We start from the raw sequence: 13838 nt of genomic DNA, 5'->3' as shown, positions 1-13838 counted from the left end.
CCTGTTGGCACATTCGTTTATTAAGCTTATGCCTCATAGCAAGTTACCATTTTCCCTCTAAACCAATACAAGTCTATTGCCACGAACACCCTGCATTACAGCTTCAAATGAGTGAAGGACATTAATCTTCTTCAAAGGTAAAGGGTTACAGTTTCTGTCCAGTTGTTTCCCATTCACCAGTAGAATAAAATTTGCCAATCACTAAACATTATCTGTCCTGATGATTACTGAATGCTGAAACCTCCAAGTAGTACATTAGATAAAAAACAAGTTATCATGTCGACTCCTGATGTTCCAATGATCTGCATGCTCAAAAACACATACCATACTTTCTATGTTCATGCCACATTGAAATAAAATCCAGAGGGGTTTGTAAAATAAGATACCCTCTACAAGGAGCTTAATGATTGACCAGCATTCTTCCAGACTAAATTATGTTATAGCCAAGATACAAATGACCTGCTTATTGATCAATTTGGACTTCATAAAAAAAAAGAAACCTTCAGTTTTACTCAAATTTACTTATTCTTCCCTTTCCTTCCACCCTTCTCCAAAAATCCAATTACTATCTTGTAATCTAAAAATATTCAGAGAATGGTTTCTCTGTTCCCTTTACCAACTGGTTTCCACAGAATTTGGGGCTGAATGCTCCGATAAGTCTTGCAGAATACTATCAATTAGCATTAAGTATATAACATGTTACACATACTCTTGCAGATATCAACTCCCCCTCAAAAAAATAATTAATGTCTCTCTTTTCTTGTTAGAAAAAGTATGTTGCTATTTCTGCAACCCATGGCTGAAAATAGTTCAGTATTGAGAATTCATTCTTTTTGCCTAGAAGATGTTTAATGTGTTTTGTATACCTAAGTTATAACTGCTTAGAAAAATTACGAGATCAAATTAAGACCATTTTAGAATACCATTGCTGGTGCTGTGAAGGTGACATTTGGCTGTTAAGCAAAATAATTCATCATCTAGTTTTGTCAGAATGGTGAAAAAACCCTCAGGGACATGGCATGCAGTACAATACCTGTGACAATGTATTCTGTAATCAATTTCCAGCCCTGTGACTACAGCACACGCCTCTGTGGAAATCTGAGTTAATCAAACAAACTTGAGTTCCTAGGGACAGGATTAGCATAGAGAGTTAAATCCACTGCAAAGGTGATATTCTGTGCCTGAATGTAGTTTTCTAGGCTGAATGTTTCCATACAGCAAGCATTTCAACTGCCTATGTCAAGAATCTTTAATTGCCGCTACTTCTTAAAAGGAATAAGCCTCTTGGGATAAGATTCTTTCCTACTTGATGCTTTATAGCACACTGGTACTGTGGCACATGGGCATGTTCCCTCTATTGTTTCTGCCAGCACATTGTCATTATTCTGATGGAGAAAACATGCCCCAGTAGAAGAAACCTGTACTTTGTTCCAAAGAAAACCACATAAATGTAACAACTGACTGGTAGCAGGATGCTGACGCTAAGACAGAAACAAAATGACAGGCAAATGAGTTGGAGTCACAGCACTCTAATGACTTTCCAACACCTTTCCATTAAAAATTGTGGTGCTTGGCTACCACATGAAATATCCAAGCCACTCACAGCTACTTTCCAAAAACCTTGGCAGAATGTGATTATTTCACTTTTCTTTGTTCAAACGGATGGCTAAGTAGTGATGGGAAATATTAAGCATTCCACAAGTATCAATCCTTGCTAACCTGGCATGGTCTCCTAAGTTAAAATTATTCTCTATCACACAAATTCTATATGACATCAACTGCCACACAAGATTTTAAACCTGCATCAAATCAGGTGGCCACCAGGTTTTTTTATATCTCACATCTGGAAACATACTCCATCTAAAGCATATATGCTATCTTCTGTTAATAAACCAAGACTTGAGTGAGAGCTCCATCTAATTTCCAGTATTAAAATGTAAAAGATGCAAAATAATATTCCTTTTTAAAAATTTTTTCCCTGCATCTCTGGACAGCATTTTAAATTATTTTCTTCTTTCAGAGAAGACTGACAAATGGCTTACTGAGATCATATAAGCATTTTTCCCCATTACACCCAATGTATGATCTTGACAAAACTTCTGTTTCAGAAGTCAATAGCACAAAGAGACCTTATTAGAGAAAAAAAGTTAGTTTGCAAGACACCAAACTGGATTCTCCTTAAGACATCTGAACAAATCAAGTCTTACATTTAAACAAAGCATGTGATTATATGGGTGAAATATTTTAGCTGAAAGGCGATGCAGCAATATGAAAATACCTTGTTGTCTTCCACTAAGCCCACAGACATTGGAAGTCTACTAATAAATTTTAGGGGCTTAGAAAGAAGTGAATAAAATGCCATTTTGGAATGCTAACTGTCTATCCAAGGACTTGAATAAAGATAGTAAGTTAATGGCTTGAAAACACTACGGTCAGGCAGAATGAATTCTGAAGCTTTTCTACTGTTGTGTAGCCACATTTTTTTAAAGTATGAAATATAAACAATTGTAGGATTTTGCTTAGATATTAAAAATTGTTATGATTAACAATTGTAAAGATTACATTGTAAAGATTACATAAAGATTATAAGGATGACTAAAAAGAAGCAAAGCAGCACATCATAATTTGCAGATTCAATTATGACTCTATAAGCAAAATTATTATTTAGCCTCAACAAAATAAAGTGCTCTGCTTTCTTCATAATCCCCCATTCTCAAACAAAATTAGAAAAGGAATGGACACATGCTTAACTGGAGTTATTACCAGCCTTTATGACTGCAGAATAAATCAAGGACAAATACTATGCAAAATATCTTTCAGTAGACATTTTCTCATTTGAACATGGGAGAATCAGGCTTTTGATCAGTAATTGGTTTGCTAGGCACCCTGACAATGTGCAGACTTCCTCCTGATTAATACTGCAATTTTCTTACATCCCATTTATTTTAACTTTAACTTAATGTATTTGATAAAGAAACAATCAGAAAATATTTGGTTCCCTTGAATGCTGTATTTTAATTTCCTGTTTCCTGTTTCAGCTTCCATCTCTACTTTCTCTCTACTATTTTTCCCTCCTCTTGTTTTCTCTTCATTATGCCTCTTCATCTTCCTCTGTGGATGGACAACCTGATGATCCATTCAAACACAAGTCTAATGGATAATGTCTACTGGAGAGTTTATAGTTGCATTCAGCAACTGCTTAATGCAATGTGCCATAAAAGCTTTGTGCTTGCAAAAAATACTTTAAAATACTTTGCGGTTTTTTTACATAATATAATAAGTAAAAAGAGTGTCACTTCAAGTTTACAAAAAACATTTGGAAGTTCATCCACATTTCCCAGTTAAACAACAAGAACAATGCCAGTAAATTCTTTTGAAAGCAACATGAGGCACAGCTTTTTATTGCAACCCTGGGGATCACAAAACTGCAATGGGGTAACCTCGGGTTTTTTTTTTTTTCTTTTTTTTTTTTTTTTACACACCATTCTATGGGCCTCGGCATTTTAGGCTAAATGATATGAGGTGTGATAACTGTAAGCCTTCGTTTGAATACAAACAGATTCTTAAAATATTTTAACTAGGAGTATAAGTGAAAATAAATTAGACCAGTGGGACTTAAGTAAAGAATTCACATTCTGTCGCATTTTCTTATTTTACTGCTTAAGGTAGAAATCACATAAGGTTTGAAAGTTTTTGCCCCTGGAAACAATTAGGGAATTATTCTGAAATTAAATCACTATCTTCTGATTGGAGGGATAAGAACAAACAAAAATCAGTTTATTTATTTTTAACTACATCAGAGCAGGTGCTGTCTAAACTTCCCTAAACACCCAGGCCATAAACTTCTTAGCTCCTGCCTTAGCTCCCATACTCTTCTAAATCCAACCTCTTTTTTTTGGTTTTGGTTTTTTTTTTTTTTCCCTAACAAAGAGATGGAGATGAGCAAAATGGAAAAATGGAAACTGGAAGCCATGATCTACAAGTTTCTAAAAAACAATCAGATCGCCCTCTTCTCCCTCTGTGGAGATTCTCTAGAGAGAATAATTCTGACTCAGTGCAACTGCACTTGGTTGTAGTTCAGCATTCAGATTTTTATTGTAGTTACAAATAAAAGTAGTTGAAGTTAAAACCTAGCATGCAATGTATTTTTCTCCATGGCAGACAACAGTGATTCTTCCTTTCTACTTCCTACAACAATTGCTGCAGACAATTTCAAGGCTGAGGTAGTCCTACACATCACTTAAAGCCAGTGTAATGGCCAGAGGAGTTGCCAAGGAAATGTATACTGTATACAGGAAATGAATTCCTGTCTTCTGGAAAAATAGGAAGTCTGTCTGGAACTTGCATGCATTGAACATCTCCAGAACACCTCCTTCAAAGGTCAAGTGTAAGAAACATGTGCAGTGTCCAGCCAGTGGACTCTTTACTGATTCCTACACTTGGGCTTCCTCAGCCACACATAATGTGGGCAACCTGTTAATCAAACACATTACCGAGTCACTTTGATACCCAGCTGCTATTCTGTTTTATTTGAATGCAACACCTTTTACTAATCTGATGATTATAACAATTACAATAATAAGGTACGGGGGAGAAATAGTGAGATCCACTACTCAACATGATAAATTGGGGAGGTGGAGACGTTGCTTCACTTGACCACATTATCAGCACATCTGGCCTTGCTATGCCTACCCCCCCCTATTTAAGTCCTACACTGACTTAGACCTGTCTTTGAGATCTTAAACTTGCTACTATAAGGATATAACCTGATAAAGAGGTATATTCTGATATGAGCTAGGACTGGTGGCAATAAAGTGGCACTGATGAACACAAGAATAGTCCTACCTGATAGATGTTTGCACTGTCACTACAGAACTCAGAACTGACACTGTTACACTTAACAATATGCTACAAAAACATAATTAAAAAAGCAGGAAAATCTCTCAGTGAGGTACAAATACAAAACAGTAAGTGCTTCTGGGTACTTTAAGCTTGAGCAACATTTCTTTTCAGTGAATAAAATTCAAATTCAAAAGCAGTCATGGAGTTAGCAAATAAATAGCAATAATACGCAAAAAATAGCATAAATATAGCAATATTTTGTAATCAGTACATAAATTATTATGCATTATTATTATTTATTGTATTCTATTAAATGAATTATATCTTTTTTTCAAGTTAATCCTCTTCTTCAAAAAAGTGCCGATTTCTCACTTGAGAGTTCAATTTTTCCATCTTAATAGGAACAGTCTGTTTTAAAATTCTATGCATAAGAAAAAGCACCGTGTAAAACAAAACAGGAAAATGTTATTACAACTCTTCAATTTCTACTCTTCAGCTCTTGTTTTAATTGTGCAGTCTTACAGGGTTTCCTCTCAGATTTAACGAATGATGAGTGCTCCAAGGCTATATGTGCATTCATATGACAATGTGAATTGTTCAGGAACTTCCAGCAGCAGAGTAATACAATATACCATAAGAGTTCAATGTGGGTTAATTGCTCTGCAAAATGGGTATCTTTTTTTTATGACTCAATCCCCTTTGGGAATGCCAAACCTCCCCCTGCACTGACAGAAACTGTGCAAGCAGGGGGCCCACCTCGCTCGCAGGAAGAAAATCTACTAATTTTACATAACAAAAAAAAAATAAAGAGGAACATATTTTGCCTTCAGTTCCATGAAAAATCAGACACACAAGGTGCGTGACAGGAAAATAGGGACCTAATTGTTTAGCACCCTCAAGAACTGTTCACAACAGGTGGAAAAAAAGGCACGGAAAATTGACACAAAGGAGATGACAAATCCTAATACAGAAATCTTTCAGCATGCATGTAATGAAAAATGGTATTACAGAGAAGAGTCTGGGAATGGCACAGAATCAAATCAGTGCCAAAGACTTCCGAATTCCTCCCTTTCTACAGGCGAGGAAGGGAACAGACTCTTGGCTGTATTACAAAAATTCCTGCGTGATCTTTTGTTATCAGGCTGAAGGACAGCTTTCTCTAACATTAGATGATGCAAAACACTACCAATAACTGAATGGAAGAATAAAGTATGAAATACTATACATTTAAAACTAAATTAGCAAAAAAATACTGTCAAAATTAATTTGATTTGATTTAAGGAAAACAAACATATTATGTTACTTGAGCTAACTTTTATCACCAAAGTAAGGCACAAAAATATTGAACTTTAAAAAACCCTAGAGGAAAATAAGTATGCAAGCAGCTATTCGAGTACACTAACTTTCTTCTATTGAGAATAAAAAGCCCTTCAACAAGTCTACAAATAAAGGAAAGGAAACTGAAATATTAGTAATGCAAATGCTGTAAAGAATGGAAGATGGTCCTATATCAGGGCTAAATTAAATGAGAGGGATGTAGACTAAAAGCATAAAATGCCTGAAGAGTACATCTATCACCACTAGTATCAAACTGGTTTTTAGGCTAGGCATTCATCAAGCAAAGCATTCTTCTCCCACACTACAGTTTAACAGATAAACAAAACCAGAGATCTAAGCTTTTAAAAGCAGCATGAACTACTGAGAGATCTCTGTGCAGAAAGAAGTACTCACGCAAACTGATAAAATATTTATGGTTATGTATCTGTAGAGAAGGTTACATCTGTAGAAAATGCACACACCATTGAAATGCAACTCATCAATTTGTCACCGCATGTTTTTGAAACATTCAAGAGCAATGCCTGTTTCCTGAGAGAAAGACATCCTTCCTGCCCACCATGATATTTTCCAGCTCTCAAACATGCATTCTGGAGGTAGTAGGGTGTAGGGTGTTCATTTTTACAAACTGTTAAAACATTAGTTTATAGCAGCCAATTAATACACTAGGATAGCCTCACTACACTAGAAGAGAAAGATCACTCTTTGAAGACCTTGTACTCCACCAAGCCACTCATGTTCAGGAGAGGAAACCACGAGGCCAGCGATGCACCTTGCAGTTGGTTTTGACTACTACAGCAAAACGGTTTCCTCCACTCACCTGAGCTTACATTATGTGCCAATGCTAGCTAAAATAATATTAAAAGTAGTAAAAAACATTCCTAGTTTTAAAGAAAATTATCAATCAAGTTGAACCAATAGTGGAAGAAGAATAATGTCTTGAAGTTACAGTGGAATTCTGAGGCAAGAGTCTGAGTGGGGAGGCTCTAAAGAGGTAGGCCTGATAGTGGAATGAAAACAAACACTGTGACTGTATGGCATATTTTACAAAGACTACGTTAATGCCAACTTTTTGTCTTCAAATCGTATTTCAGCCCACACTCCACACCTTATCTGATTTTAATGTTTTTTAGAAAACATGGTTTAAACACAGAATAATGGAGATCACTGAGGTTTGTGGAATGACCAAACACAAGGCCACTGTGTTTACATAAAGTAAAACTTTCCAAGCATTTGAAAAAAAATTAAAAATCACTAAGTGCAAATTACACCTCGTCAATCTCAACTTGTTTGCTTGTGCCTCTGAAGTGTCATTCCAATCTTCTTCAAATATGTTACTTTTACTTTTCACTAAATCATACCTGCATTAGCAGCATGCAAATTTGAATACAACAAAACCAGGAATTTTATTTCAAAATGAGTCCTAACTTTCCAAAATTAGAGCTGTAGTACACTTTTTTTAAATTCAACAACCTGAATCTAGAAAAGCATAAAAAAAAAAAATAAAAGAGCACCAACAATGTAGGAATTATTTTTTTCAAAGCATTTAAATGTTTGGGAATTGTTTATTCTCAGCTGGTATTTTATTTAAATATCCTATCCAGCAATTATGAAAGCAATTGATCCCTTATTTCATTTCCGCTGAAATTCACCATTTTTGTGTCAAACTCTTCCTAACAATGGCACTTTGTGCATCTTACATGTTGGTGAAAAGGAATCCAAAATGCCATTTCAGATAGTATATTTATCATATACTGGCTTAATCATGTCTATTTCAAATCTTCGGTCAACTAAAACATTAAAACAAGATACAAGGCTCCAGTAAAGAATAAAACTGAGTGTATATCAACTTAAGTTTACTTCTTAATTAAATGCTTGTGAAGCCATTACAGCTAATTAGGGTGTGCTAGAAATCTTTCTTTACCAGTCTTAAGTCTTTCAAGTCACATAAGTGTGCCTTTACAATGTAACACTTGTATCACTATACCAGATGCATCCTCAAAAATAATGGTTTCATCTTAAATCATGCAATCCCAGGCATGCTCTGAGGAGAGGAAACAGCAAATAGAACCGCTTCTGACAGTTTCTTTACTAATTTCAATTAATAAATGACATAAATTTGGCATTAGTAGAAATATCATTGAAGAATAGGTTTCTGAAAGGAAACTTACAGAAAGAATTTCCGTTTAGAGAGAAAACAATGGTACTTCTAATCTTTACTAAGGATTTTTAGTTTTAGTTTAAGAAATAAAAATAGAAATGCTCTTAAAAATTGTCTCAAGTGATTCGAAAAAAGCTTTTCACAGTACTGATTATATAAAACCATATGATATTTAAACAAATTTTTATTTTACAATTAGAGTAATGCCATTTACTCGTAGGTACCTACAGGTGAATTCACCCTCCATTTGATACCTCAGGACACAGAAACGTATGCCAGTGATAATACAGTGTGTATGTTAATACGCAAATGACCAAGACCTGCCATCTGGAGAGCTAATGAACAATCAAGGGATTCCAAATTAAACTACAGAATTTTCCCTTAGAATCTTTAGGACAACACTGTCAAGTTCAATCTATTCACTTAGCCTCCAGAATCAATTTTTCAAACTTTATGACAGGTCTAATAGTTTCCACCTGTTTCTCTTGCTTGACTTTTGACTGGCACATTACCAGCCAGGGTGGAAATGCAGACAAAGACCCCTATTAGGCTCCGGCTGTTTCTCTACTGTGAGGTCGCTCAGCCATTAAATTAGTTCCAGCCCACTTTCTCCTTCCATGTCTTAATTTTTTTGGGGATAAGAAGGTTTAGAGAAGTGGAAAAGGAAGACAGACAAAAGTTTGATATATAGTCATTGGGAAAGGCATAAGAAAATTTAAAGTCACTAAAGTTAAATGCTGTATTTATTTATAATTTACTAAGTAATTTACTAACTAAATTTAATACTAATCACACTAATTAAGCTCTTGAGATGTCTGTATCATATTTTCAATCATTACAAACTTGGCAAAATTTGAGACACTTAAATGAGTCTATCACGGAACATTTGCTTATTGCAATATATAATTACAAAAGCATAGTATTCCAATTTTTTTTTCTGTTCAAGCAAAGAAACTTTTTTTCCTGAGATATGTTTTCCTGTCATCCAGAATTGGCAAGTTAAAAAAGAAAGCACATACAATTTTACTAAAAAAATCATAACGGTTCATTTACAAGTACCTTAAAAATCTGACAAACTCTTTCTTCAATAAAAATTACCTAATAGGAATTTGCATCTATTTATATTGATTTATGGAATGTTATCATCTGTGAAGTCTCAAGGTACTTTGTCAAATTGCAAATCACATGGAGTACATTATTCTATTACCCATAACACGAAAGTATTTACAGTAAAATTAACCACAATACTTCACACAAAGATTTTAACTTAATAAATTAAGGTCTGAAAGATAAATTCAAGTGTTTAAATTATAATCTGACTGTGGTCATCTTCCCATTCTTAAATACTTAGAGCCAGGACTTCAAATTTACATCTTACCTGAAAACTGACTACTCAAGCTTCAGCATGATGGGGAAAATCTTGAAAACTTACATCTGTAAATACTTCATTACATTTGGGCTACTTAATGTAAAAAAGCAACCTGAGCATTGACCACTCTGCTACTACAGCACATTAGAAAGAAGAGACTGGAGGTTCCAAAGTCATTGAAAAACCAAGACCCCCTCTCTTCTCTTCCCTTCCTTCCTTGAGAACATAATTATATTTAAATTGGCCAGACATGATTCTACTTAGCTTGTGATATTTAAATAAATTCACAGACTTCTGAATTATATACTTCATCTTACAGAGATGTGCGAATAATGTTACTGAGAACCACCACCAAAAATAACTGTCAGAGAAGAAAGGTCTTGATCTATTAAATGATCTCTCTGCTGGTTTCTTCACTGTGCTTCTGTTTCCAATTCACTCGGCTTAACATGTTGTGAATACTGAAAATTAAGAGGCAAATACTACAAAATGTTCTATAAAATAACTCTTCATTGTGGCCTTTTATTGAACTGGCACGTCTGTCTATGTTCACAAGCCATTGCAAAATCAGTTGCAGGACAAGGATGCAGATCTGGGCAAAACTAGAAAGAAACATTTTTTTACTGTGTGTGCACATGAGCACATATGCACACACAGAAAATGGTTTGGAATGACAATATTTTAGCACAAATTATGATTTATAAATTTTACCACAGTGTCAACTGAAAGATTACAAACTGATTTACTTTAATACTGTTAAAACTCATCCTTGTTTGCATATTTTATTTGCGTGTATCTAAAAGAAATAACCTTTATTACTTCAAGAAAGCATATTCTGTAACATACTGATCTCACAATTCAGGCTCTCTTGTTGAGAACTAAAGCTGGTTTAATTGCTGGTTAACTAATCAGTTACAACAATATTCAAGATTACTTAAATGGTGATTTTGATTAAAAATAAATCTGAAACAAAGTTCCATAGGTTATTTTCAACAGCAAAATTCATCTGCAATATCTGCAGATAAATTAACAGTTTCTCAAAAGTAGCTGTCAAGCTGCAGACAGAAACACACATAGAAGAATCTGTCCTGAAGAGCAACAACTTTCCAAAGACAGTTTTTTCCACCAGACTCTTTCACGAAAGGTAACAGTATAGTCTTTGTACGTGGACTCCAAACTGAGATTTAGTAACTGTCATTTTCATATTCTTAATCCCATTCAAAAATCTAATGGCCTACCTTCTCAGAGGTATCCCACAACTCACTCACTCTAGCTGATATTTTAAAAAAAAACAGCAAGTGACTAAAGAACATTTTAGTGAAATATTCAGTAAAAGGAAGAAGAAAAAACAATAATGTTAAAATTAAGGACACAATCTACCTGGGATCCATTTTGTCAGATAACTACTTCAGAAAATATTTTTTACTAGAAAATGCATGTGGTCTCCGAAACACAAAATTTACCTTAAACTTTCCTATGGGGATGTTCATGCTTTTCTTGAGGAATCATGACCAAAATCCACTGCCAAGGAAAAAGCTGTCACACTCAGATTTTACCATCCTTTACAGATTAGTATTTTATACATTATCAATTAATATCCTGTGAAAACAAGATCTCTATTTTGTGTCTTATCTAGAGTATAATCGGCTTTTTGTTTATTTTGGCTAGCTTGTATACAACTAGAAGAAAAAAACTCTTTCAGAATATTGTGTATAACTATAATAGTGAATTCCAGATCAGAAAGCTTGTTTGGTATGGTCTAGATCACTATCTTACCCATCTAGAAGATTCATCGTTGTTGTGGTAACTTCAGTAAAAAGAACAATCTTTCCAAGCTTCTTTGTTTGAAGATTTTGTAGGTATGTCTTCAAGCTGAAGTGTTCTGATGAGAAGCTTCCCATCTCAGTGATGACTGGCATAAGAGATGGAGTTATCTCCATTTTTGATTTGTAGGATGAAACAAATTTAAGAGACACCTTGCTGGATGCCCTTAATCCTTCTGAATCCACATTTTCCTCAAGCCATTTCAGAAAAGCAAGATGCATTTCCTGTGGACAAGGGAAATAAAATAAGGCACTGAAATACAGACCACCACATGTGAAGACATACAAGCATTCATCCAAGAAGATTTCTATTCAAGCAATTATTATCTACCTCAAAACAGGAAAATTAACTCCATTTCCTCTTCAAAGATAAACTTCTGCTGCTTTTTCTAGTTCAGCCTGGCCTGAGTACTTGGAGCTCTCTCCCAAACTTGAGACCATGCTCCTCTGCAGACTCATTAGGCTTAACCTTTCCCTACAACAAGGTTTGTAGTGGTTCTCCTAGATGCTGAAGGATGGAGTGCACACATTCATCTGTATTATGCAGGTCTTTCAACATGCTAAGTTTCTTTGCTGGAAGCCCTTTAGTCCATCGCTGGGACTTAATTTAATGGATAAAGTAGCAGCTAAGAAAAATACTTACTGATTTCTCAATGGAATACCTGCTAAAAGGTCTCATACCCTCAGCTAACAGAAGCCTCACTAGTATTAGCTTAAATATAGATAAATGTGTCTGTTATTCAGCTAGCTAGAGGAGCATGTAACTCAAGAATGCACACAACTAAGAAAATTCTACTACCAGTCTATGAAATGCAGTTGTGTGTATGCTGTGTTGTCCTTCTCCAAGTCAATGGCACAGCTAATATGCACTTCTGTGCGAAAGATTCAAAATGTGAAATATAATGTGTATACATGCCTTATTTAATGTATCTACACACCAAACCTTTTTTCTCTACATTATTTTAGGTTCTTCAGAAATATATATTTTTAAACATAAAATCAAGATATGAATTACTGGGATTATTACCCATCTGGTGACACCCTGAAACAAGTGTTACACACATTCACAGAAATCTTTCTGGAGATATCTAATTCTGTACTGAGAGATGTTCTTTGAAACAATACATTAGCAGCCCACAAAAACAGATGCTGGGACTTCTTTTTGCTAGGTATTTAGCTTAGATTTCAAAGAGATCTCCTAGAGACAGTGGTTTTTTATATGACACATGAAACCTGTATTCTCTGTTCAACTGAAAATAATGTACTTGTTATACTTGTCCTCACATTTTTAAGAGGAATTTAACTTTTAAATAAGAAACTTCTAATCAAATATATGCCTCTCCGTCCTACTACTGCCATAACTGGGAACCACAATACAAGCATTTCCTATGAGTGCTGCAGACAGGACTAAGCTCTCTTGTCCCTGAACAAGATGCTGCTGAGCTCATGACCAACTCTTTTAAACCCCACAGACTGCAATTAAGAGCAAACTTCCTATAAATAATTATCTATCCAAGGAATTTCTCCAGTTTTCCAAATACTACTTCTGTTATACCTTAAGAAGGAATGAGAAAAGTTGTCAGGTCCCCAACAGCTTTCAATGGATTTTCCATCCTCAGAAACTACACATTCTCAAGCTTCACATGGACACTGCTTCTTCTGTGACAAGATGTAGAATGGGTACCAGAGAAGACAGGTACATGAAGACAGGAAGTCTCTTCCCAAATGCAACCAGGCACTAGCTTCTCAGCACAATCTAAAAGTGACTTAGCAGCTAGATTTTAATTATACAGAAATTACTTCTAATTTCTTGGTTTTTTGTAACTTATCTAAACTCTTTCCACCTAACTTCTTGAATATAATTAGCGTTAGATTTTTTTTTTCTTGGCATGTGCATGGTAAAAGATGATGTGGCATTAAAGGTTTTATGAACATTTCTTTGACTTGATCAGCATGAAGCACTTGTACATTCACTTAGTGTAAAATCATAGCTTTGGCAGACTGCTGCTGAATTCTTTGCACACTATCCTACTTGTTTTACACACACAGTGTAACTTATTAGCTGTAACTGATATTTTAAAAAATATAGCTTTCATTCTTCTGAGGGAGGACATGGAAACTGTGCTTAATCAGAAAGTGCATTTTCCTGTTGCTTTCCAAATACAGAAATTCACTTAACATAATTGAGCATGTAAGTCCTAGACACAAAAGCATTATTTTAATTCACATAAGGACGGGTTTACAGACTTACAGAAACAGATGTTAAATTAAAAAATAAAAGTGCTTAAAATATTATTACATTCTAAAT

General features: G+C 34.8%; 1 protein-coding gene across 2 annotated transcripts in view; it reads right to left on the bottom strand.

Annotated features, from left to right (window-relative positions):
* Positions 1 to 13838, bottom strand: part of HLCS (holocarboxylase synthetase) — a 114318-nt gene that overhangs the window by 60078 nt on the left and 40402 nt on the right. For both annotated transcript variants that reach the window (XM_071753286.1, XM_071753294.1), the window contains exon 6: positions 11484 to 11755. In XM_071753286.1, coding sequence (XP_071609387.1) covers positions 11484 to 11755 — 272 coding nt within the window. The remainder of the gene's footprint in view (positions 1 to 11483; positions 11756 to 13838) is intronic.

This window comes from Heliangelus exortis, chromosome 1 (genome assembly GCF_036169615.1).
Source record: "Heliangelus exortis chromosome 1, bHelExo1.hap1, whole genome shotgun sequence".
Classification (NCBI taxonomy): Eukaryota; Metazoa; Chordata; class Aves; order Apodiformes; family Trochilidae; genus Heliangelus; species Heliangelus exortis.
This window is presented reverse-complemented; position numbering and strand designations above follow the sequence as displayed.